General features: G+C 36.9%; 1 protein-coding gene and 1 long non-coding RNA gene across 6 annotated transcripts in view; one reads left to right on the forward strand and one right to left on the reverse strand.

Annotated features, from left to right (window-relative positions):
- Positions 1-1352: 1352 nt before the first annotated feature.
- Positions 1353-26395, forward strand: part of SCAF11 (SR-related CTD associated factor 11) — a 36001-nt gene continuing 10958 nt past the window's right edge. The window contains exons 1-11 of one of the 5 annotated variants that reach the window (XM_072401449.1): positions 1353-1642; positions 5420-5494; positions 6158-6312; positions 7315-7392; positions 8312-8397; positions 9569-9615; positions 10400-10428; positions 11466-11554; positions 18435-18530; positions 20850-20944; positions 23406-26198. In XM_072401449.1, the coding sequence (XP_072257550.1) occupies positions 5434-5494; positions 6158-6312; positions 7315-7392; positions 8312-8397; positions 9569-9615; positions 10400-10428; positions 11466-11554; positions 18435-18530; positions 20850-20944; positions 23406-26198 (3529 nt within the window). In that variant the 5' untranslated portion in view covers positions 1353-1642; positions 5420-5433. Of the gene's footprint in view, positions 1643-2863; positions 3383-5419; positions 5495-6157; positions 6313-7314; positions 7393-8311; positions 8398-9568; positions 9616-10399; positions 10429-11465; positions 11555-16319; positions 16474-18434; positions 18531-20849; positions 20945-23405; positions 26199-26395 lie in introns of those variants that run through there. The other 4 variants (XM_072401446.1, XM_072401448.1, XM_072401447.1 and 1 more) reach the window with 4 other exon arrangements.
- On the reverse strand, positions 13838-15172 carry LOC140323971 (uncharacterized). The gene is made up of 2 exons (XR_011919465.1): positions 15079-15172; positions 13838-14347 (listed from the first exon to the last, which is right to left on the reverse strand). It is a non-coding gene; the product is annotated as an uncharacterized lncRNA (long non-coding RNA).

Raw genomic sequence — 26395 nt, forward strand, 5'->3', positions numbered from 1 at the left:
TTGCTTTATGCCATGACGGGTAAGCAAGTAAAAGAAAAGTAGGCACCTGGGTATTTGCTTTGAATAGGCAAAGGAGGAATTCATGAAGATCACCATATACTACTATTGTATAAAATGACCACAAAATGCAATGATCACTTATGATCTAGGTGAAAATACCCTGGGGCTTCTCTGTTCAACTAATGGTGTGGGGACAGGGCAAGTTCATAGCACATGATAGAACAAAACCATAGCTATGGGTGGGTATGCATTATGGATGGGGTAAATCAACAGAATATATATAAAAAGAATATCGCCATGTTATTTATGACCAGTAGAAGGACATGATTATAATAATAAAAACAAATGTATAATATCCTAAATATGTTTTGTTCAGAAATATAAAAGGAGTGGGAAAATATTTATAGTAAAGCCCTTTGTAATAAGAAATAAATGGAGATAACAAAACTCTGGTACAGGTCATGGGTGTAAGCCATGCAAAACCGGACTTGTGGAACTCATTGCATGAAAGGTCACTATTCTATAGAGTATAAACCTATAACCAGGAGTGTTAGGAACAGTATAAACAACAACTTTGCCCCCTTTTAGCCGGGCGCACCACCCAGCACTTTTTAGTAAACACCCGGCTGTTTTTGGGTGGTTACTGAAGGTTAGGTCACAATACAGGGGCACTGTTGGGGCAAATTTACAAAGTGGGTGGAAAATGGGAAGGGAATTTTAAAATTGAAACAGTATAGTGGGATGGTAGAAGGCTGACAGCATTTATAGGGGTTATTGGATTCATTTTTGACTGCCCCCCTACAGCCCCCTACACCTACATTTGTTTACTGTGTAAGCATGAAATGTACAATGTTATATGAAGTGTTACCAATTGCAAACAAGCTGGAATGTGTTCACTTTGTACTTTGTTTATGGAGCATTTCCAGCAGTGCAGCACACTAGGAAGGATTGTTGGCTTCATACAGGTATATTTTGAGGTAAATGTTGAAATTAATATTAGGGGTTTTTGATAATAAAATACATTTTTATAATCATTTATTATTTTCTCTCAATAAACCTGGGAAATAAAAATATATGCATTCATATCTGCTACAAAAATAAACCTAACCACAAGAAACGTGACTGAGACTAGTGCATATACTTCATGAAACCAGCAGGGGGCGCAGATTTCCTATACCAGACTCAACACAAACTATCTTGGCTATACCGAAAGAAAACTGAAATGACCCCAAAGCGCCTCCGTACTTTTTTTTTGCATTCCTTGACGTCATTGCTGTGTGGCGTTGCCCCGCCTGTTCTCGCGCGAATGACGTACATATGTCAATCACCGCTCGTCTTTCGCAGCGGGCTCTGTGATTGGTTCTCAGTAACAAGTCGTCCCCTAATTAGCAAAGCAAGATGGCGAGGGCTGTTTTTGTGCTTTGAACTAGGCCGTTGAGCGCCGCCGTGCGGTTCTGTCGCGCTCAGCTTCTTCCGCTGCCTCAGCTTGGGCATGTGGCCTGTGCTAGAGTAGGTGTGTATGTGAGCCGAAGCCTCGCTCGGGGTAAATGTGGCCCGTGCCTGCCGCGCGCTGATAACACGGGAGGAGGCAGTGGCTGTATTGTACGCACCTAGCGGCTGGGGACGGGCTGACATCTAGCTGGTGAGTGGTGTGCGGCCTGCTCAGGCGGCGTGTGTGTGTGTGTGTGTGTGTCCTCCCCGCCTTCCCTCACCATGCGGCCTGTGTGTGTTTGGGATCACCGTGGTGACTGCTCGCTGTGCTCCCGCCGGGGCCTTCCCTAGTGTGCAGGGCTGACACTGTGTACGGGGGCTGCATGGGGGGAGCCCGGCATTAGGGATCTATGACACCTCTTTATAGTACAAGGGGGTGGAGGGGACATTGTTGTCACTGCTGCCCGGTGATCGGTGTGACCTCCATGCTTTGTAGAATGGGAATATTACAGAAGCCAGGTGTGCAATGATCTATCATGTCACATTTATTAGACTCTTCTGATTTAATGTACAGCGCTGCCTAATATGTTGGCGCTATATAAATCCTGTTCAGTAGTAGTAGTAGTGGCCATGTCAATAAAGCCGGACTCCAACTTAATTAAAGTTCCTGGCAATGGCTGCCCTCCTGTATCAGTAGCCCGTTCTGTCTGGGATAAGCCTTTTCCGGTAAAACGTACCCAACTCATACTGCTGTCAGCTTTACTCACTCGCTCCCAAGCGGTCATCATGGTATGTGGTGTGACCACTAACGTCAAGCCCTTGCCTTGGTAAGAGGGACCCATTGCAAGGGGAAGACGGGTTTAGTTTTAATTCTGTTCTGGCCAGAACAATAATCCTGAAATTTGTAACCACAGCTGTGTGTAAAATTAAAGAAAAAGATATGAAATAAAGAAATTTATATACTGACACTCATTACAGGTTGTACTCCAGCCATTTATATCTTCCCTGATGAAAGGCATTACCACTCCAAGTCTGTTCAGAAAGTGCAGCGTTTTTCCCGGCCCTTTTTAGCTGGGTGCACCACCCGGCACAATACGAATAAGGCACAATATTAATGATAAGTTGGGTCACAAGAGCTGCCACCAGCCTAAATTTTCTTCTCGCCCTAAAAAAATGTCTGAAGTGGTAATTGTGGAAGTGCGGATCTCTTGGTGCACTTTGCTGATCTTTACATTGTCCTCCATGTGTGGGCCATATGGAGGGATTGGTGAGTGCGGGGGGGGGGGGGATCCGGAGATCGTACAATCAGGGGAGTGTTGGTTTCAGGACTGACATTGGGGATTTCTCTTTATAGAGGAAGATGTAATGTAACACAAGCATGTTTTTATTTATTAGTAAACAAGCAGTAAGGTGTAAAAAAAAAAAAAAAAAAATCCAAATTTTTTTTTTTGCTCATTCTTTGTCTTAAAAAGATCCATTTTTCTATTGTTACTATTTAGGGGGTTCTCAGGTAGATTGTTCAGGACATCTAGTAGAATGAACCATAGTTCTTCTGTGGATTTTGGCTGTTTTAGATGTCAGATTACAGTCTCTGGAAACTTTTCTATTGTGATCATTTCCTACATCAGATGAATGAATGAGCGCTGTACACACATCTCTGTTCTGCTAAAAGTCACAACTGCTGTCATCACCTCCATAGGAAAGCACAGCAGTCAAGCCTAAAATGTCACCCCTCAGTCTGCCTGGGAAGATTGATGAATGACTGTGTTGTGTGGCATACTGAAGGTAATCCAGATTTCCACTTGACATGAGTTTCTGAGCTGACAATTATGCCACTTATGTAGGAAGCTTCAGTCACTTCTGTGTCTTTACATAATCTAAGACAGATACCTGTGCAGATCATGGCCCTGTGGGTGACATAACATCTCCAGAACTCCTCATTTTGTTGGAGGTAGGCCTTTTTGACATTGGTTGTATGTTTGGGATTGGTGGCCTACTAAAGAATAAATCTGGAACTGATTAGACACTTTACAGATGGTATTGCATGATAAATACTGCTATGTACTTTTAGCTTTGAGGATTGGGGGATTCTGACTAACATAACTGGTGTGAATGGAAACTTATTGAATGAGTTTAAAGTCTATAGTCAGCTATAATTTTGGGGGGAAACCAAGTTATCTTATGCTTGATGCAGCCCCCTAGGGGAATTAATTTCCTGTTCTAAAGGTGCAATAGCAAATGAGAGGAAATCACTTTAAAAATAAACAAAATTTTCATCTCAAACTGTTGTCTCTGGAACAGGTGGCATGTCCCTTCATCTGTTGCTTTAAAGGCAACCAATAAATGTTTTATTGCCTCACCCATTCTTAGTAGCAATGACCACTAGGACTGCATTATCAGAAACTAAAATAAAATTGAAACTTTAAAAACATGCACAATACACATTGAAGTATCTGGAATACTTGAAAACCCAGATATATAATACAAGATAGGTACAATGTTTACAGTAGCCACCTGCAGGACATCGGGATCAATTTTTGGCTGTCAGGTTGCCATTTCTGACCACCATTGTAGTTGGTCAAACATCTGCTTCCAGGTCCCTTTCAGAAAGAGTCAGCATTAATTCTAACTCTCCAATAAATAGAACTTGGACTCTTGAGTGGAATGGAAGATGACATGGATAAATACCGTACACAGATTCTTCTTGTCACAGGACAGCTAAGGAATTTGTGCTCTGAGAAGGTCTGCTATATCAGACTCCTTCATTTCTCTTTACAAGTTTTCTTTAACCACCGCAGTCGACCATTGATGAGACATTCTGACCAGATTTGTATTAGATTTCTTTCTGTTAATACACTCTTTAGTGTGTGTGTACAAATTGATCATTAAAGGCTTATTCATGTGAATGAGGCTGGTAATGACTTGGTGACATGACGCTGTGTATGTATTCACATATGTTATACAATATAATTTGACACCATGTTCTTGATTAGGTGGGTGGAATACCTATCAAAAATTGATCAGGCAAAGCTTTTGGTAAACTGTAATACTGAGCAGATTAAAATATGCGATATAATACAAAAAAAATGTGCAAAGCAAAGTGTGTGTATAGCTTGCAAACTTGCATTAGAGAATTGGTTTTGTATGCGCTTCAGGAAGAGTAAATACAGATAGGCTGTCTTTCATATATACTCGTGTGTGTGTGTAAATGTATGTCTGTATATGTAATTATATAAAATATATATTTATAGAATATATATGAAAACCTTGGGTTGATATTCCTGTTTAAAGATTGGTTCAGGAGTAGATGGTGTAGGTTGAATATGTGAAAGCTATAGCTTGGCTGTGCATTTACATACCCTTTAGCTGCATTAGCTGTATGTGATTGACTGTGAAGATATTTGAGACATTGTCCTCCCTGTTTAGAACCAAAAAATTTAGCATTGTGACATGGTATGTGAAACTAAATACACCCTATAATTTAATTACTGAGAACCACTTTTAGCAGCAATACCTTGGAAGTAGTCATTTTCTGTATGGCTTTATAAGTCTATCATTGTTGTGGAGGTATTCTTTTATAACTGGCTCTCTTAAGGTCCTGCCATAGCATTTTGAAAGAATTAAAATTAAATTTTTTTGTCATTCTGTTGTAGATTTGGACGCGCACAGGTGGCCTTACATTTGATTCTAGAAAACTTATACCGTATTCTGCAATAAAGATTACAAATTTTTATTTTTAGTTCTGTTTTCATAAGTTCCTGATGAAACTGATAAATGGCAAGAGAGTATTAGTGAGAACAGAAAGGCTTGCAAACGGCTGGCCAATATTTATTCTGATGGTCAAAACAGTCCTAGTCCACAGAGCATCAGACGCTAGCAAAAAAGTTTTTTGTAAAGTTAATTAGGCTGAGGTGCTGATGTGGGTAAGGGATCGATTGCATTTTCAATTCAGTACTTCATTTATGCTTATGTATATTTTGTGTTTTAGGTGTACTGGAAAAGATGAGGAATAAACGTTTATGTTTGCCTGGTGACAGAGACCAACAACATGAAGAAAAAGATGGTAAGTGTTTACCCTTGTTCAAATGTATTAGGCTAGGTAGACACGTGCAATAATTGTCGATAACGACAGGTCAAAGTTTGTTCACAACTATTTTGAATGTAAAGTGCACGATTCTGTACATGCTGTAACAGTACGATCGTTACATATATTCCACCAATAATGTACACACGCTAAATACGATCGTTTGAATGATGCAAGAAGTTGTGTGTACCAGAGAAAGTGTACCGCAGAACCATCCATGATCACTGAAAGACCGTACACACAAAAGATAGCGAATGATTGTCACCCAAACCGACCAGGATGGTCGTTTGTTTCCAGCCACACTCCTCATTCATCGGCGTTGTTGTGCACTTTTTTTAACGATTATCTAACAATCGGTCGTTGTTCGTTTGTTTCCAACGACAATTATTGCATGTGTGGACTAACTCTATTGCAAGTATTGTATTCTGGTATCCCCTTTGAAGAGAGAGATTACATTTTTTTGCATACTTCTAAAGTTTTCTATTCTGAATAAATGTTTTTTCATTTATCACACCTCCGTTTATAGTAGGTCACCATTGCTAATATTTGATCCCTTAAATGTTTGTGAAAACCAGGGACTGTGCATGTCACGAAGTTAAATGTATATGTATAAATGTATATCGTTTGCTCCCTTTCTTACAGGTGAAGAAGGCAAAGATGGCTTTGGTGCCAGTACTGTATCATTAAGTTCCTCTGAGAGGTGTCCCATTTGTCTGAATAGTCTTTCTCTGGAGGTTGGCTTTCCAGAAGACTGTTGCCATGCTTTCTGTATTGCCTGCATTCTTAAATGGTCAGAAGTATGTATCACCCTAAAATATTAAGACTTGTAGAGTTTGTATTTGTTAGAATATGTTACTGGCAGGACCTGCATTAGGTAAGTGTATGATGAGGACAGCATAAAACATGGGAATTTCAACCGAAATCAAATATACATTGCTCCAAACATTTGGGACATGCTGAAATCATGACTCAGATCTCGATTACTAAAATATTGAAGTTTAAAATATTTGATATACATTGTGTAATTCATTAAGAGCAGAATGACGTAAGAACTATCAATGCAAAACAAAATCTTTAACACACTGTGAGCTGGAATAAGAATCGCATGCATAGTCAAAATAAAAAAACTGAAATCACGGAATGATCTAACTTGAAAGCTTGAATTTTACAAAAACACTAATTATGTGACTAAGTAGTGTGTATGACCCTCATGTGCATATATGGACTGCTGTCAATTCCTGGGCGTTCTTTTGATGAGATTGTGGATGGGGGGGATTACCTACCAGTTCTGGATCAGGGCATTGGTGAGCTCACTACTTGGCCAAGTCACATGCACAAATACATAAGGTCTAACAAGGTCTCTAATGGATTGAGGTTTGGGCCAGTCAATAGCATCAATGCTATCTTTATTTTACTTTATCTTTATTTTACTTTATTTTAAGTTATTTGCTGAATAAAAAAACATAAACACACACTTCAGATAGCTGCTAATATACACAATGCCCAAATAGTTTTTTATTATTTTTGTAATTGTAGAGGTCCTTGATCTTTTCATGTTTCCCAATCACAAACATAAATATCCAGTTACTAAAAATACATTTGCGAGCTAGGCCATTACTTGTGTATTAAGCATAATGTTCATGTTGGCTGATATTTTGCAAAAGATATTTGAGCTCCCAATTTATTAAACATGTACATTATTGAGGTGTTTTTTTTATAATAATTGATTTTACATTTTGCTTATTGTATCTTTGCTGCAATACATGCATTTTTTGTAACATGATTTATATTTTTTTAAGACCTCTACTTCCTGCCCTGTTGACCGCAAACAATTTCAAACGGTCTACAAAATAGATCCAGTTGGTGGATGTACCAAGGTAAGATTTTGGTTTGTTAGTCTAAGTAAATTAGGATGCTGAAGTGCAGTGCTGTTTTATTAGGTTACCCATTGATTTCTGTTTTTTCTTATTTTTTTCTACTTTTGATTATGTTTTGAGTGTATAAAACACTAAGTTCATCACACCCATGTTTACTCCCAGCTGGTTTGAGAAACATAGATATTATACATTAGAAATATTTACTTTTATTCATGTATTTGTTTTTCATTTGTTTAGTTTAGATTCCCATTTAACTTATAAACATGTTGCCTAGATGGAGTGAAAATGTTGTATGGCTCTTAGGCTACGTACACACGTGCAATAATTATTGTTAAAAAACAAACGATTAACAACTGGTCAATGATTATTCGTGACTATTTTGAACAATCATATAGTGCACGATGCTGTAACGATAGGATCATTCAAATTTAATCCACCAATAATGTACACACACTAGATACAATTGTTTGAGCGATGAGAGGAAGTGACATGTGCCATAGAAGAAACATCTACGATCACTGAACGACCATACACACAATAAATAGCCAAAAATCGTCGCCCAATCAGATCCGCTGGGACGGTCGTTCGTTTCCAGCAACCTTCCTTGTTCGGCGTCGTTGTGCATTTTTTTTCTTAACGATTATTGGCCGATCAGTTGTTAATTGTTTGTTTCCAACAATAATTATTTCATGCGTGTATGTAGCCTTAGGGTTGTGTGTGCTGTGTGAAGTTTGATGTTGGTGATGAGGTATCCTAAATTGAGATGTGTGTGTGTGTGTGTGTGTGGGTTTTTTTTTATCCATTTACATATTAGAGCGTAAATGGCAGAGAATCTTGTGTTTTTGTTTTTTTTTTTTCTCTTTTGTGGGTTATTTTTTTATGACAAATGTGTCAGTTCTCTGTTTTTTATCCCCTTCAGATCCATGTCATGGCAAGACGACAAAGAGAAAATTGCAGCTGCAATCTGTGCCAGTGGTGCTGTACAAAAGGGAAGATATGCTATAGGTCAGTGAACACAAAATATTTTTGTAAAGCAGGGATAAAAACTATTTTAAAATATATTGGGTTTTTTTCTGTCAAATCTTTGTCAATTTGTGCTTTAAAAGCAAAACATTTGAGTAGTAGCAGCACAAGGAGGACATTGCAAAAACAGGTTTTCTAGCTGTCAGTACTTTAAATCACAGTACATGTGCTGCTCTAGTGAAAGCAGTTCTGGATATGAGGTTCATAGCCCTCAGTTACAGCTGCACTTGTGTAGGTAATACACAATTTTCCCCTTTTTCAAGTGAGAGAATGCTAGATATTTTCTGAGTATCCAAGGAAAAATGGGGCAAATCAGAACTGGTGCAGATGTTCACAAGAGCTGCCAGAACTACAATGTTTGCTGTATTGTGCAGAGTCTGTCAACTGTGAATTGTAAAATAATCCGCATGGACCTGGGCATCACTTATGTCAGGAGAGGCAATTTGCACAAAAAATATACTCTGTTACTACAAATATGGTAGCTGAAGGAAAACTATTTAGTTTTAGTAAATTTGTCACATGCATAAATACATAATGTCTAAGAAGGTCTCTAATGGATTGAGGTTTGGGCCAGTCAATAGCATCAATCCCATCTTTATTTTACTTTATAAGTTATTTGCTGAATGAAAAAACATAAACACACACTTCAGATAGCTGCTAATATATACAATGCCCATATAGTTTTTTTTTATTATTTTTGTAATTGTAGAGGTCCTTGATCTTTTTATGTTTCGCAATCACATACATTAATGATCACTGTGTGGCAAAAACAAAATATTCCCACCCAAGTCTTTTTTCCCACATGTGTGCTGCAGCCTTATTCTTTCCTATGTTTGAGCCATACCCGGGGTTGATTTCAAGGTATGAATGGAAACACAGTTTGCATGCCACTGTGGCAATTTTCACAAAGACTAAGGGAATTCCAGGCAGAATCTCACAGTGAAGTTGAATGAAAAATGGGGAGGCAAGTTTTTTTGGAAGGCAGGGGTGTGAGGTTAGTGTTGGTGATTATTTAACTATACTATAGTAATGTAATCTCTCTATCAAAAACTGAGGTATACAGAGAACTGGGCTTCTGATGGTAGGGTACAGGATAGTGTCAGTCTATAGTTGTAATGTTTGAAGCCTCTCCTCATTGGTCTTTATTTTACAGAATGGATGTTATCAAAAAATCTGCAAACGAAATCATAACAAAAGATGGTAAGTTTTATTGTTAAAATGTACACTTTTATTGAAAGCTGCATGTTGCTTTTTCCTTTGCAAGTGATCAGTTTATTGATACAGGTTTTGGTTAACATGGGGTGAATCATATGTGCAGTGGAGTAAAGGATGAGCTGATTGAATAGTTGTAATGTGTTAAAGAATTAAGTAACATCGAGACAAAAATGTAATATTGCAACCTACCAAGCCTTACACTTTTTTTACATGGTTGTTTAGCTTGCAACAAATATCTTTCCTCTGATTAAACAAATTTATCAAAATGCTTTAAATGTTAAAGTCAAAACACTGTAGAGAAAAGTTCATCGTTTTTGTTTGTTTCAAAGTTTTTTTCATTAGTTTGAACTACACTGGAGGTTTTTATTACCTCTTTTCTGAAATCAAGAATAAACAGTATTTGCACCAAAACAAAGGCTTTCCCCCAATAATTAAAATGAATTTATTTTATTAAAAGAAAACTTTGTAAACAAAAAAAAAAAAATTCAGGAATGAACAACCCAACAACATCCCAAATCATACATACTCCTATCAGAATAGTTTCACATTAAGTATTAGCCTAGGAATAATTGATTACATTTTCAACCCAATGATAACGAACAAGGTAATATTGGTATTTTTTTTTAATTAGTTTGCCCAGTCTTAAAGCTGTTGAGACTTCATATGTAATAGTATTATTCTGAACAGTCATTTTGAACTCCATTTAACTGTCTGTCTGACCGAAATGTAATCTGGATTGCAGCGTATAACTATTTTTTCTTTTTTATAGGTTGCAAAGATGAGATTACAGAATTTGAGGTAATGTATTTTTGTTTTTGTTACCCTTTACAGTATATTACAGCAAACCTTTAATGGAAAAAAGTATGGTATAGATCATGCATATAGTCCTAAAATAATTGGATTTATTGGATTTATAACAGTGTGGAGGATTTTAGGCTTCGAACCCCCTAACAAGCCCAAGGTAATTTCTTTTCTGAAACTAAAAATCTTGATCCTGATTTATTTTAGCTCTCCAAGACCAGATAAGATAGCAAATAATTTACCCTATGATAGTCTTCCTTCTCCAGTCCTGGAGAGTTATAATCCGGCCCATTGTGTAGGATTAGAAGATGCTTAACTTTCTTGGATACTCTTTCATCCATGCATAAATCAATAATAGGTATGCATACTTGGTTGAACTTTATTCAGTGTCTTATATTGTTAGTGTATTGTTTGTGGGTTTTTTTCTTCCATAGTGTGTTCTGCATTTTTGCTTCATATTGGTATGTTGTAGGAAACACCTACTTGCATGACTGGCAATGATAGTTATTGGGTGTTCTCTAGCTCTCGGCACAGATCTGTTGGTGTATCTGACTTTTTACCTGCATCAGTGTTATTTCTGTTCCAAGAAGGTTTAGCCACATGTTCTACTGTATGGCATTGTGGATTTGCCTTGCACATATTTGATTTAGGACATACACAGGGACATTTCATCTAAAATGTTTACTTTTAGTACAAAATGTAACTAAAGGTGGTTGCTGGGTAATTAATTAATAAGAAAGTCATACTCTGGGTCAAAGGGATGTAAAAAGAGATACTTTTGAAACAAGTGAGGGTACTGAGGCTATTGATGACAATAACTTTAAACATGTATTTTAAGCCGGGTGGGAAGAAGGTGTAGATGGTTGGCAGCCTTTGTATTGTGACCCAATTTTTCAGTAGCCACTCAAAAACAACCAGGTGGTTACTAAAAAGTGCCGGGTGACGCACCAGGCTAAAAGGGGCTGGGTAGAACTCTGTTAGGTGATTAGATGTTTTAAAATACCCAGGTAATACATCATTTCTCTCTTTTTCAGCTGAGAAATCAGATCTGCAGTAGTCCTTGCTTGGCTAGTGATTTCATAGCATCTGTTTCTGACCCTGATGAGCGAAATCATATTATCAGGTAAGCATAATATGCAAAATTGTGCACAGTAAATTTACTTGCATCTGTTCAATCATGTCCGGATTTTATTGGGAGACATAAAATAAACTCCATGTGTTTGTAATGCTCCGCCTTCAATCCACTTCTTCCAGCCAATCTAGTTGCTTATTTCTTTTGATTCAATCCTACATATTAGTTATAAGCCCTCAGAATGGTAGTAAGGAGTGAACAGTAATTTAATGTTTAGGTTAATTATCAAAATTATGTTGCTTAGCAAAAGGAATAATGTGTGCCTGGCCAGCAAGACAGCTAGACCATACCACCAATTCGACACAGGGTAGTCTTGTTGTAAGATACAAACCAAGGCTCCTAATGTCTTATTTGTTACTACTTATAACCTATTGCTGCTCCTATTATCCCCACCCATCATAACCCTGCAGTGGTTGTAATCGCTAGGCCGCTTGATTCCTCTTACGATACCCATTTATTTTATGCCTCGGCCTAAAATTTTGTTGCCTTTCTAAACTTGTTCCACCGTCCATAGTTCCATGGTATTCTTAAAAGTAAATGATATGGTTATTCACTTTAGCTAGGTGTCATGTATACACCGCATCCCGTTTATTGTGTAATTTGATTTAGTGTAACCCATGACATCTGACACCTGTTCTTATACCTGTAAAGAAGATACAGATGTCATATTGACAAATAGGTCTGTCAACAAAATAAGATATATGCAGGAAAGCCTTAAGGTTGCTACGAGCAGAGGCTTGATTCAGACTATGCATTCTGTTTGTTTATGCTGCTAGAGGTTGCTCAAAGAATTACAACATGCGATTTATTTTATTTCCAATATGTGGAAAAAGGAAACTGGGGATGGTAAAGATTGTCTCAACAATGATCATAAATAGTCATATTTCACATATTAACCATATAAAGGTAATATAAATTGATTGACAGTGATTTTTTTAAACAAAAGTGCTTGCTTGTTAGTTGTGTGGACAAATGTACTTGAAAGGGTAACTAGAGGTAAGGGTGAATGTTCTTATAAGATCATGGCCGGTACTAAGATATGAAGTCTGTGTTTCTATTGGCTGCTGATTGTTGCACCTCTAGTGTATCTTATTAACAGGTTTAAAGTAGATTACCATTCCTAATACTCACCTCCTGCTGGCCCGTGTAGTAGGCAAGAATGTGCTCTATTCATTTGTATATTTTTTTTATAATTGTAATGTAACAAGACATAAGCATTCTACAGTCATCTTCACAGTACTCTTTAGCTCCCTTTTAAATGCCATTTCAATTTACACAGAACAAATAAACAAGACCTCTTGGTAAACAAGTGCATTATGCAAACTGTTTATAATTGTACCCCCAAGAGCTGTTGATAACAAAATGGAATGTTGGCTTGCAATGTACTAAACTTCTACAAGTTGACATTTCTTTCTTAGATACTCAATAACTTGACTTAAAGAATATGTATTTACATAAGTATTATACATTCTATACCAAAAAAGAATGTTGTGCCTTAGCAGAGAGTAATAATTTGTGTCAGGTAACCACCCCCCAAGCACTTAGTTTCCAATGTTGTTAACCCGGGAGTACTGAGGAGGAGGTATTGACATGAAGCCAAAATGCTGTTATATTGGCTGATATCCTGTCAATTCCCTCAATTCAAATTTATGTTGATACCACACTGTCTCCTCATTGTTTGCACATATAAGAACATCATGGATACTTAAATTTTGTAGTATTTTGTAGCCTACCAGTCTTTAAATGCAGCTGCAGCATTTGCTTTTTTTCTGTCAACATGGAAAAATACCAGTTGATCCTGATAGAAATCCTGTATCTGTGTGTTGCCTTGTGTACTGAACTTAAATCTTAAAGTTGTCTTCTTTTGAGCCACACAGTTCTTCACTGTAATGAAGGGAGGATGTCTGTACTTTAGGTCATAGGAGCAGCTTACTGTGGTAATGCTGTTCCTTCATAATTAGAGCAATGAAGGATCAGTGGACAAATTGTGCTACCACCAAACCTGGGTGAAAAGGGTGAAGGCTTTAAAAAGGAAAACACGTACCAATTACCACTAAGCCACCACATTTTGTGGACTGGTTATCTGCAATAAATGTAATTTTTGGGGGGGTTTAGATATATTTTAGATTACCTGTTAGAGTAATGTTTTTGCATTACCTGATTTGCATGTACACCATTATCCAGGCTTAGCAGAAAAAAAGGACATCATATTTTAACATTTGTGGTCGCATTTGTCCACAAGTTGTGACATAAAGTAAAACAGGAAAACCAATAAAAACTTTAGCCTATCTTAAAACCCAATGAAGTGTTAGGTAAGTGGCGGTAACTTTATGTAGCATTATATTTATCATATTTACTTTGACATCCCTTTCATTCAAATTGGAGGGCATACAAATTGTATGAACTGTACTGTTGCACAAGTGTCTCCTTAAAATGGAACTAAATTAAAAAATTGTGATTAGGTAGGTCCTAGAAGACACAAATTATCACAGTTTTTATTGCAACTCCCTGTTCTTGCTCTGCTCTGGGTACTGTCATATTCACCTCCTCTTCCTGGAGTTGAGTCTTGACCATCTTGATTAGGTAGGATCACGTAACACCTGCACATTTTTGTGGGCGTTCTCCTAGTCTCTTCAGCTTTTCGGCATCATTCGCAGCAGTTTTTTTTAAAAGACAGTGATAGGCAGGTTCAATTTTTTGGCAGAACTATAGTTTCACTTAAAGGACCCATGTGGTTGATGGGACCTCATTTGCTTCACATAGTCCTGTAGACAACGCTCACATCTAAGAAAAGAAAGGTTTAGGATATGTTTGTCTGCTCTGTTGACCAGTGGTATTTAAAAGACCAGCAAGTACTTTGTCCTAACTGGCAGTATAACATACAGAATTCTGCTCCCTTGTTTGGGTCTAGAGCTGTTAAGGGACACCACTTTGTATGCTAGTTTGTTACAGGTGATTGACAGGTAGATAGAAGAGTTGTGATATCGCCTTATAGATGTTGAGAAGTATACATTTTTTTTATTTTAAAAATGGTGACCTTGAGACCGGAAATATTCTACAAGCTGTATATTCATTATTTACATTCAGCATTAGTGATGGAGAAAAGGTCCGGAAGGTTATAAGGTAAGGCAGCCACTGTACTTGTACAGTGACCTATTTGTGTACATTAGTGTGAAAAATGTCATATGTAAGGCTCCAAGATGTCAAACATTACATGCTCAATTGCAAAAGGAACCTAGATCTCAGACAAGTATTTTAAAAGAACTACAAATACATGCAAGGCAAGTTGAATTGGCTCAAGTCAGAGGTTCCTGTTTTAGCATATTAGGTAGGTTTCGATTGTAAAACAGTCTGTGTTTTGCAGTTTTGTAACCAATTAAGCAAGTACCCATTATCAAGGTATATATGTTAAACATGTGTATAACTTAACTACAGATGTTGACATGCAAGCAGCTCTAAACTTTTGTCTTACTTTAAGAATATAAAAATGTACACAGTTGTTACTCATTACTCACTTGACTCCTTACATCAAAGACTTCAAATTGTTCGGTCAAGATGGCCATTTCTGATCTCTCCAACCTTCCCCAATTTCATTTTTACTCACGTACTGAAGAACAAAATGGTGATCTTCCTCATGATATTTTAAAACCAGCAATTAAAATTACAAAATATTTTTTATTACAGATGTGTTTCATTGTAAGATTTTGGTGATTTAGGAGCTGGCTTGTAGACATCCTATTTTTTTTTTTTTTAAGTAATGTATGTTAAAGATTAGTAACATGTAAAAGTGTACATTGGTGGTAGCTGGTGTTATTTAAATTTTTTTTTATATAATAATGAATGCTTATAAATATTAGAGCCAATATGTAAATGGTGCAAAACATTTGTGGGTGTTATTAATAGGTCTATTAGGCCAACTGGTATTTTTTTTTTTTATATTGGTTTGTTGTATGTTGTAATTGATCAAAAAAATCTATAATTTTATTAATAGGTCTATTAGGCCAACTGGTATTTTTTTTTTTTTTTTCGGTTTGTTGTATGTTGTAATTGATCAAAAAAATCTATAATTTTTTTTTCCCCTCCAAAAAAAAATAGTGTATAAGTTATGATCGGCTGAAGGCTTCTGTCAATGTCTATAGTGATAATTAAAATTACCAAATTATTTACTCATCAGTCTTCCATGGCCAAAAAGAACCTATACAGACACTTTTATCAGGCTTTTGTTTAAACGCTTTTCTAAACAAGATATTGGGTGTCTAAACAACGCAAAGTAAAACTTCTCCTTCAGAGCTGTACACTTGCGCTTGCTCAGTTTGGTTAAATAGTTAATTCCGAGAACTGTGATTTGTGCCAAGTGATAATACAAATATTTATAGAAGCAAAAAATGTAGGATAGGAATTTGATTATTTTTAATCTATATCCCTTAGATTCTAGGTTTACCCCTTTGACACTGAACTATATCATTTCTCAGTGCAAGGCAACATTGTAATATTATCTGAATTATTATAACCGCTTTTTGAGGTTACATCGGCACTTTCAACTTTATATTTATATCTGTAAACCTATGGAGGACAAATCTGATATAACTGACCTCTAATGAACCAACCTTCTCATACTAGTCATGAATGTTCAGGGTATGCTTTCAGAGCAAAAATTATTGTAATGTTGGTCACTTCATATTTTTATGACGTAGTAAGGAAGATCACATTCAAATCTCTGTTACTACAGTGGGTTTTAAATCTGTTTTGCAGGTGTTAACCTGGCCAACACATGAGCTTGATGATTATGGAAGATTTCCTCGCATTAAAAGCTCTTTTCGGTTGTGGGCAGATCCTCAGGAGCGTGGAAGACATGCTTTAAATTACAAGCAGCTTTTATAGCCTTTTTTTCCTTCTCTCAAATAGCTGAAGTAAGAAGCAAGTTTTCATGTCTACTGGTTATCACAGGATACCTTGCCAGAAGCCTTGAATCAAAATTTTGAAATGCTGAAACATGATCTTAAGAGTTTTTTTGATCACCAAGTTTAAAAAAAAGAAGGGCTGACAATTGGCGCAAATAAATACATGGTTGCTGTAAACTGTTTTCTAGTCCACATGACGCCAAGGAGCAATGCTGGTGCTTTGTATGGTTCACTGAATGTCACGAGGAACTAATCTTTGTGTTTGCAATTAGAGTAGACCGTGAAAAATAAGGCATTACTGTATTAAACTTCCTTGCTTTAGGTTCTAATTCTTTTGTACCAGAGTTTATTATACAGTGGATTCTTTGTAATAAGTGATCCTTGCAAGCACTGGTCATTTTGCTCAGTAGACATACAACATGACTGTGCCTGTGAACCTTTTTCTAAAGTTGTATTGCACTTGTAGAAATTAAATTCTTGTTGTCCTATACAACTATTGGTAACACCCACAAATCTTTACAAGCTGTCAGTTTTTCTGTATGCCTAAAAATACCACAGTAATCTTATGCATTTTCTGTTTATATATAGGATGCTATAGTTTATCAGCAGTTACAACTTTAAACACAGTCATAAAGTAGTAGATGTTTATTGCAGTGGGGTAAATCACTACCCCAGATGCTATGCTTTATATGCTTTTGAACCCTTTTATAGTTCAAAAGTACATAAAGGAATTGTGCTTTACCCCACAAAATTAATTATCTACCATTATATTGACACTGTTAAGTTTAAAGTCATAACTAAAAAGAGTTCATACACCTCCCCTCAATATCCCTGGGTAGCACAACTCCCAATGTACTTCTCTCCAATTGCTAACATTGGCATGGTTATATAACAGACAACCACAACAATTGCCATATCTTTACTACTCTCTGCAAATAACAATACACGAGAAAGGGCAGAGACATGACACTTCGCTATAGAAACTTTGCTTGTATCAGCTTTTGGCTGGAAGTGCAGCAGGAATTGAACTGGTAAATGTACTGATAAGATATTACATAAATGTAAGGGAAATGCAGTGCTCAACCCAGAAATTTTTTTAAGCCGGGTGGGAGGAAATTTTAGGTGGGTGGTAGCCCCTGTATTGTGACCAAACTCTTTAGTAACCACCCAAAAACAGCCGGGTGGGTGCTGAAAAGTGCCGGGTGGTGCGCCCAGCTAAAAGGGCCTGGGGAGAACCCTGGAAATGGAACTACAAGGTTATAAAAAGAATAGTGCACATGATGTAAGGTGATGATATTGCACATAATTGCTTGGTTTACCTTGTCCAGGCAAAAGTTTGTGTAAATTATGTATTATTTTGCATGGCCCTTTCCCCTCTTTTGTTCAAATAAACCATGTTTACAAACAAAGTGTAAATGAGCTGCTACCAGAAAGACTGGATGGCCCAGCTTGAATTTTCTGATAAGCAGAAATTGTCTACCTCGTTAGAGCCTCCGTGCTCTGGCAGTCTTTTCCCCTTTATTTTTACATAGTTGTATTGCAATGGGAAATATTGATCTAAAATGATTCTAAAACATAAAAATGAAATGTCCACTCCCACCATACTACGCATTTTAGTATTAAATCAACTGCGCCATCTGCTTTTTCTTTTTGTGCTAAAAAGAAAATGCATTTATTTAGTACTAACTAGTATTCCAAATTGATGTGTTTGCTGTAGTTGTACTAAAGTACAGTTAGACTTTCCACTATTTTTTTGTATTTTCATAAAATAAAACCGCTAATACAGTAAAAAGACTGATTCCTGCAGAGCTGTTAAATATTTTTCCTGCTTATATGTATGATTTTATGAAGAAAATACTAGCAAGAAAGGTAAAAAGCAACATGTTTGGTGGATAAAGAATCTTCTGAAAGGATGTATGGTGTTTTGATTTCTACTGTATACAAGCGTGGTTATTGAAAATGTCTTTTAGTGCAGAAATAGAAGAGGAGAGTGATCTGCGTTTAATTCAGCGGAAGAGGGAAGGACTGAAATACTTGAGACTTCCAACTACTATGGAAATAGAAAGGTATGTAACTTTGTGTGGTAATATTTGACTGAACTCCCCCACACTTGTATGCTCAAGCAGTTAAAATGTACTCATGTTTTTCAAACTACTTTTAATTCGAAAATGCCAAGTCAAAAAAGGTTTTCTTTCCTTACTACTGGAAATTTGAAGCAAAATATAAAAATTGTAAAGCAGTTTGTCTTGCATTTTAAATTAGTCTACAAATAGAATTACTTAAAAGTAATTTTGTTTGTGTTTAAACGTGCCTCCAAACTCATGCTACTCATGCCACATTTTAAATATCTGTCTGTTTCAAGAACAATGTTCATTGCTTGGCAGGTAGTGTCAAAATATGCCTGGTGTTTGGGCATAACCGTTTCATATGAAGGCTGCTTTTTTTTTTTTTTTTTTTTGCATTAGTCTAGAAATTCACCAGATAAGGTGAAGCAGAACTATACTGAAAAATAAAAAAAAAATCACACTTGCCTCTTAATTTAGTAGATTCCTTGATTGTGCTGGAGATTTACCCGATTTGGTCCTTCCACAGTCCTGGGATTCTTCTTTGTCTGCACCGGGCTCTCTTTTGCTGCTTTTTGGGTACGTCACCCGGGTTTTGCTCTTCTCTGTTGCGAAATGGGTGACAGAAGAATTTAAGTTCCTGAAAAATCTCTTGTTTTCTGATTGTTAAAATTGTGAAGTGAGGCATTTGACAATTTGAGTAACATGATGGCACATAAAAAAATATATTATTATTATTAAATTATTATTAAAAAAAAAGAAAATTCTGCAATTACTTCCTATGATAACACACCAATGTGATAATTTATAGGTTAATTGATGATTTTCATAAGAAAATAATCAACACCATCGAAATACCTTGTGCAGTTTAACATATTGTTGTGCATTACTTTGATGTCCCACTACTAGTATGAGTCGAGCTGTCCTTGAGAACAGTCATTTTTATCTAAGTTATTGACTCGGAATGGAAAAAAAAAAAAAGTATGTTTAATGACTGACAGACTGCCACAGAGCTTGTACTTTCAAAAGTAAATTGGCAGTGGAAGCGTCCTTATTTAAAGCGTGCTGGATTCCCTCTACGATCTATATTTTTTTTGCAGTCAAGGTAAATCACAAGCCAACTAGTTCTCTTGGATGTTTTGGGGTGAGATCACCTCTGAGATTTCCAATGGATTCCACCTACCTTAGAAAAACAAACAATGGAATTCTTTTGTGTAGGTAACTGGAATTCAAATGTTCTTGTGGTCAGGGAGAACAACAGAAAAAAAAACTACTTTGAAAAAAATTTTGCTAATGTATTCCCTAACAATACGAAAATACCATTGCATTCCAGTGTCAACTCAGAACAGGAATGTTCTTTTGGGTGTTCAAAAAGTACAGGGTGGACCCTTAATGTTTAGTACACTGTATGAAAAGAGAACTAAAGTGTCATAAAATACATAAATACCAGATCATTATTTCCCTTGCCTTCTCTACCATATGAATCAAATTTGTGATTGTTTGCCTTGTTCCATAAATTAGCATTTTTCAGTGAGGAAAATGTACAATGTCTAAAAAGAGATCATATTATGTGTCACTGATATTGTAACCAAAAAATATCCCATTCATACCTGATAGGCACTCTTTCAATTATTAAAAAAATACTTATATTTTATCCCCCCATAGAAATTATTATTTGTAAAAGAAACTTGGTGTATTTTGTATATGTATACATGTGTTCTTTGAACCGTGATTATATATATATATATATATATATATATATATAATTTTCATTCAGCAAAATGTATCTTGTTATTCGGGAGGAACTATTAATCGCATCGCCACCACCCCTATATATTAATGAAACAAACAGTGGCAACCATGGTTCCTCTCTTCCTAGATACAGTGGATTGAGAGCATAGCCACCCAGGGGCAATAAGTTATTGCTGGGATTGTCTGGTGTAAATAAAGAAAAAAAATTAATTAAATTAAAAATTCCTAATAAAAAAAAAAAAAGACACCGCATTCAAGGAGAGAATTCATCATAATGTTAATATAACAATTTTACTGCACAAGCTGATAAAAAGTTCTGATTTTGCTAAATTGTTTTGTTACATTTTTGTTACATTTTTAGAATAAATCTATAAAGCTCATGCATGAAAAAGTGCTAACAATGTTTTAATGATATCTGTTGGTTTCAAACTGGTATTACAGAAAAAATAAAAATTCTAACTAATTGGCAGTACGTTATTGTGGGCACTATTTCATACACAAGCCTCTATGTACATTGTACAGTATTTGTATTTTGGATTAACTTGTATTTTTAAAATATTTTGTTCATAGCAATGCCTCACTTTCTGTTGAAACACTCATCCATTCACCATCTTTTTTGGATGACTATATATTTGCCATAAGACCTTTATCTGTCAGGAACAAAGGTAATTATTTTTATGAAAAAAAAAACGGCTAAAGATTTTATAATATTTTGGTTAACAATACCTTTTTTCATTGTTGAATTAGTGTTCAATATGGTAGGCTTATTGTAGTCTGTCTAGTAAATTGTGTTATTCACCAGCACACAGTTGGATATATAGTGGTTGCTATAAATGTAAAACCGCAAACCACTTCGGATTCATGTTTTTTTACATTGACCCCCTAGAAACGGTGGATATGGCAAAGCAATCGGTTTTATTCTGTAGCAAATTCAAAAATGTATACATGTAAAACATTGCCACCTTGAGCCCCTGAAGAATACCACCTTCAGAAAAGCTGGGAAATAGTAGAAATCAAGTGACTTGATTTATTGGTTTAACTTATTTTGTCTGTAAAGTGTTTTAATGTATTTAACTTAACTGTACTCCAAGGGATATTAAATGACTTGGAAATTTTCTTGTGGCTGTCTCTTGGCTTGTTCTTATCAGCCTCTTGGAGTTTTTAATAGTCTTTATGATCTAGGTTATGCCATTATACAGTCATGTATGCTATATAGGTATTAATACTAAAATCACTTGATGCTCCTTGAATACAAACAAGGTAGTCTCTGAGTAAAAAATGATGGGATTTGGGGCAAAAAAATGGCTATGGTAGAGATTTAGGTGTGGTGGGTGTGGTAATAATTTGGCTGATATATGTTTTTTTGTCAATAAAATCGCTGTGAAATCGCTGTTTTTTCACATCCACCTCAGGGAGTATATCTGTTTTAACGAAAAAAATAAATTATCTGCTTCATTGTTAACTGGTTTCATGCTTTAATGCCATGCAAGAGAGTGAACTCACCGGGCACACAGTATACCTGGTGTGAGAGACAGCAAAAGAGGTGCATATTACATACACCTTAAGTAAATTGTAGCTGTATAGTAGCCTCCAAAGAAATTGTATACATCTAGCATACACAATGTTTTAAAACGAGCACTCATAAAACAGACCATCAAAACATGAGGGGGATATACACACAGTCTAAACACGCAATTTACAATCCTGCTTAGTTTGGTGTGATCACAATTCCTGCTTAGTGTAGCCTTGATGTCCTTGTATGTATTTTCAATGCTTGAAAATATGTATTTATGTATGAACATTTAGCAAGTAAAGATTAGTGGAACTTTATGGCTTTAGTGGCTCACAAGTGGTGTGTGCTTGGTAACCTACAGGAGACATCCACAGTTTAAAAAAAATGTATCTGTGCAGTCAGTCATTTAGGTTTGGCAGCAAATTATTTAGAGTAGCTTCTATAGTTACAAGGCTGTATGTTTGCTTAGGCTTCATCACGTGAGGCTTCTAAAAAAACTTTGATTTACTCCTTCAATATGTAGGTTAAAAGAATAGTTATTTTCTCATAAATATTGACACATCACACAACTCACAAACAAGAAGAAAGGATTGTTGCCTAAGCTATATAGGCATATAGGGTCTTCTACCAGTAAAACTTTAGATATGTGAAGTGCAAAATGTTATGTTTATAGGTTGCCAGCACCTAAGCGGTACCCTTGTAGAAAGACATGTTGTAAATATAGTAAACCCCTTTTGAGTCTGGCAATTTCTGTTGATGCGTTTTGGGCTTGTGTTGATAGCATCAGTTTGACATTTTGAGATGCCATTCAAAATTAATTAACAAGTGCATCTGACCTCACATACCCTGTTTCCCCTATGATAAGGCACTGTCTTATATTTTTTGAAATGCCAAAATATGCCCTAGGTCTTATTTTCAGGGAGATGTCTTATTTTTCCATGAAGAAGACTACAGTACACATTTATTGTTGAAAATCACTCATGTGCCATTGATTGTCCCCTTCTGATCACTCTGTGCCATTCATTGTCCCCTTCTGTTCACTGACTCACTTTTTTTTGGCTTCTACGGCCGGGTAACAGACTCCATTAAGGCAAGGATCAGCAGCTTGCTTGTCCTTCCTGGTGCGGAGTCGAGGGCACGTGTGCGGGCCTTTGAAGTTACTTTCAGTTTCGCTCTGCACTGCAGCCAGCATCGAGGAGTCACACAGAGGCACACAGTGGCAGGTATCGGTCGGTGTCTTATTTGCGGGTGGTCCTTTATTTTAATTTTTTGAGCAAAAATCGGGGGGGTGGCTTATTTGATGGGGATGCCTTATCATCCTGGGAAACACGGTAGCTCACTGCTTTAGGCAGGTAATGTAATGAAAAACCATCTTAAAGAAAACAGAGGCCTGTCCACACAAGCCCTTTACTTTTTGTTAATCAGTTATGCATTTTTTTTTCCAAAGCACTATTCCCATTATGCACACTGTCCAAATATTTTACAATGCCTACTTTTTACTGTCTTTTCATAGTAAAATATATAGTGTATGAGTGAATGTGTTAAGAAAATAGGCAATAAGTAGCAATATTCTTACAGCAGTTGTCCTTTTGTTTCCCTATGTTAAAAAACAGATTTTTCAAAAAGAATGTGTGTTTACTCTTATGCTCAAGAAGGGACAGAGAAAAAACAAGCAGCTTCTGGTAGCAAAGGATCGAAAAAGAAAAGTGTGCAGTCAAATACTAGAAGACGATCAACCCGAAGCAGCAAATCTGATGTCAGCCAGCTTCAAAACTCGCCCAAATCCAGCAACTCCGATAATGATGCATCTGCTTGTAATAGCTCTTCCACAAATAATCTGTCCTCCGAACATTCAAACAAACCGCCTGCAAAGCAAAGAAAAAGAGCTACTAAAAAAGCTCCTCAATCAAGAAAACGGCTCAGGTCAGCAAGGCAACCTCCACAAGAAACCGATGAAAATAAAGATGATTCTGAAAGTGAATCAGAACAAGATGAAAAAAAATTGAAGTTACCAGATTTGTCAGACTCGACACATTTGGAAATGACTGTCTCCCCTGCAGGTAGTAGTGAAAAGGAATGCCAACTTGTAGAAGATCATTCCCCTTTGGACCAGTCCACTGAACACACACCTGCTTCATCACCTATGCAAACAGTGCAAACTATTGATAAAGACACTTCAGCTTCTCCAGAAATGCAGCATGAATATCAATTTGATAAAGAGAATTCATCAACTTCCCCAATGTTTACAAATGGTCAGACTAATGCAGAAGAAAATAGACCAGAGTCAATGTTTGGAAGTGAAAGAGACTCAGATGTGATAGAAACTACAGAGCACAGTGAAGTGGAATATTCTTTGCAAGCAGAGAATCCGCAGGTCTCTGAAGGAGAATGTCTGGATTCTCCACTCTCTGTGAAGTGCACAGATAATGACTCTCACAAGGAATCTGCATCTTCTGACTCTGAAAGTGAGTTGGTTCATGCAAAACACCATAATATCTCACCAGTATCTCAAGACATTTCTGATGATAGGGAGCAAGACAGCTCAGACACTGGTCAGTCAGGTGTGCAGTCTTCTGGAAGTTTGAATGAAAGCCAGTCAAGTAGCTCCTCTCAGTCAAAAGCTGAAAGTTTACCAGATTTGGAAGATCAGAACGAATCCTTTAAAGCTGAAGATCGAGAAAAGCAATCTGATTTGGATCATTCCTCTAGTTGCTGTAATTCTTTTGAAGACAATCCACCTGAAACGCCAGACCTTCCCAAAGAAATAAATGTGGAATCCCCTGTGCAGGATAGTTCCTTTATAAACGATGATGGATTACTTGATAAACAACTTAATGGAATGGAACATAACTTGCTGGGAGACACTAAAACAAGTGTACTTGGAGAATCTGAGCACAAGAGCAGTACTGACATTTCTGTGAATAGAGAACAGCTGCTTGAGCAGTTGCGTGAAGTACAAGACAGACTATGCAATGATGACTCACAAAATGTACCTTTAGTTGATAACAAAGCTGAAAGTGTCTCTGAGGTTTCAAGTGCTGTGACTGCTAGCAAAATATCTAATGATGATATTTCCAAGGAATCTGATTTTAACAATGAACATCAGGTAACTTATAGTGTAGACAATAATGAATCTGTTGCCATGGAATGTGACTCTGTCAGCAGTGATCGTGAATCTGAACAACCCACAAAATTGTCTGAAACAGTTGCTGAACTTGGTTCGTCTGTTGGAACAAAAAGAGAGGAACTGGAATCTTCAGAAAAACAGTCAGTGCCACTTATTGAAGACAAGCACAAAAAAGAATCTCGTCCACGAAAATCGAGGTTTCACTCTCCATCTACAACATGGTCTCCTACAAAAAGTGAAGTTAAAGAGAGGCAAAAATCACGTTCTCGATCGCGTTCTAAAAATAGAGACTCTCCTCATAAACGTAAATCTAGATCACATAGTAGGGAAAAAGAACGCAATCATAGTGAGCAGTGGAAAGGCAGAAGCCGGGACAGACGTCACAGGAGACAGTCTAAATCTAAAAGCCGGTCTCGTTCAAGGTCAGGATCACGTACTAGAAATCGAAACAGAAGTAATACAGCTGAGAGGAGTGAAAAGGACTCTCCTTCTTGGAGAGAGAGACGATCAAGTGACAACTGGAAAAGTCCTAGAGGAAGTGATAGATACAGAAGAAATGAACATGATAAACCAAATGAACATTTTAGAAGTGATAAATATGACTCAAGGGATTCATCTGAGCAATATCCAGATGACAAACATGATCAACCAGACTGGGTATTGGAAAAGATTAAATCTTTTGACAGCAGAGGAAGGGGGGAAGACTGGATGAGGGGAGATAACAAAGGGAGGGGCTGGGGAGACAACCGGGGCAGAGGAAGGGGAGAAAATAGGGGACGAGGAGATCACAGAGGAAGAGGTGATTTTAGAGGTAGGGGGGATAGTAGAGGAAGAAGTGGAAGCAGAGGAAGAGGTTCACCTAGAGGCGGCTCTCATTGGGAAGAAAACCAGTATAATTCAGGTGATTCCTGGAACAGAAATGTGAATGTGGACTGGAATTCACCCAAAGGCCGTGGTGGCCGTGGCCGAGGAGGTTTTGGAGGTGGATTAAATTATGGAGACCAAAATGAAAATTCTTGGAACAATAGACAGCCCTACTCAGGAAATTCTAACACTTCAGGGCAAGAGTCTACTAGGGCGCAAGAACACAAAAATTACAAACCGAAATATGAGGAAACATTTGATTCACCTGCTGATCGATCTGGGTGGACTTCTGCATCAAGTTGGGCTGTTAGAAAGACTCTGCCTGCTGATGTGCAAAATTATTACTCAAAAAGAGGAAGAAACTCCACTGGTTCCCAGCAAGGATGGACTAGACCAGAAATATCTCAGGACCAAGGTTGGTATTTTACATGTGTGTTATTTTTGTTTTGTGTTTTTCTTTTCTGTAACTTCAGACACCTTCACTGCTTTCTACAACTCAGTGTGAATTCAAACGGAGTAGCTACTGTTGTGCTCTTTAGAAAAACCTAGAATGCTTCGTAAATAGTTGCATGCTTGTTTAAATGTAGTTGTTACATTGAAGATAAGAAGGTC

This window comes from Pyxicephalus adspersus, chromosome 2, assembly GCF_032062135.1.
Source record: "Pyxicephalus adspersus chromosome 2, UCB_Pads_2.0, whole genome shotgun sequence".
Lineage (NCBI taxonomy): Eukaryota > Metazoa > Chordata > Amphibia > Anura > Pyxicephalidae > Pyxicephalus > Pyxicephalus adspersus.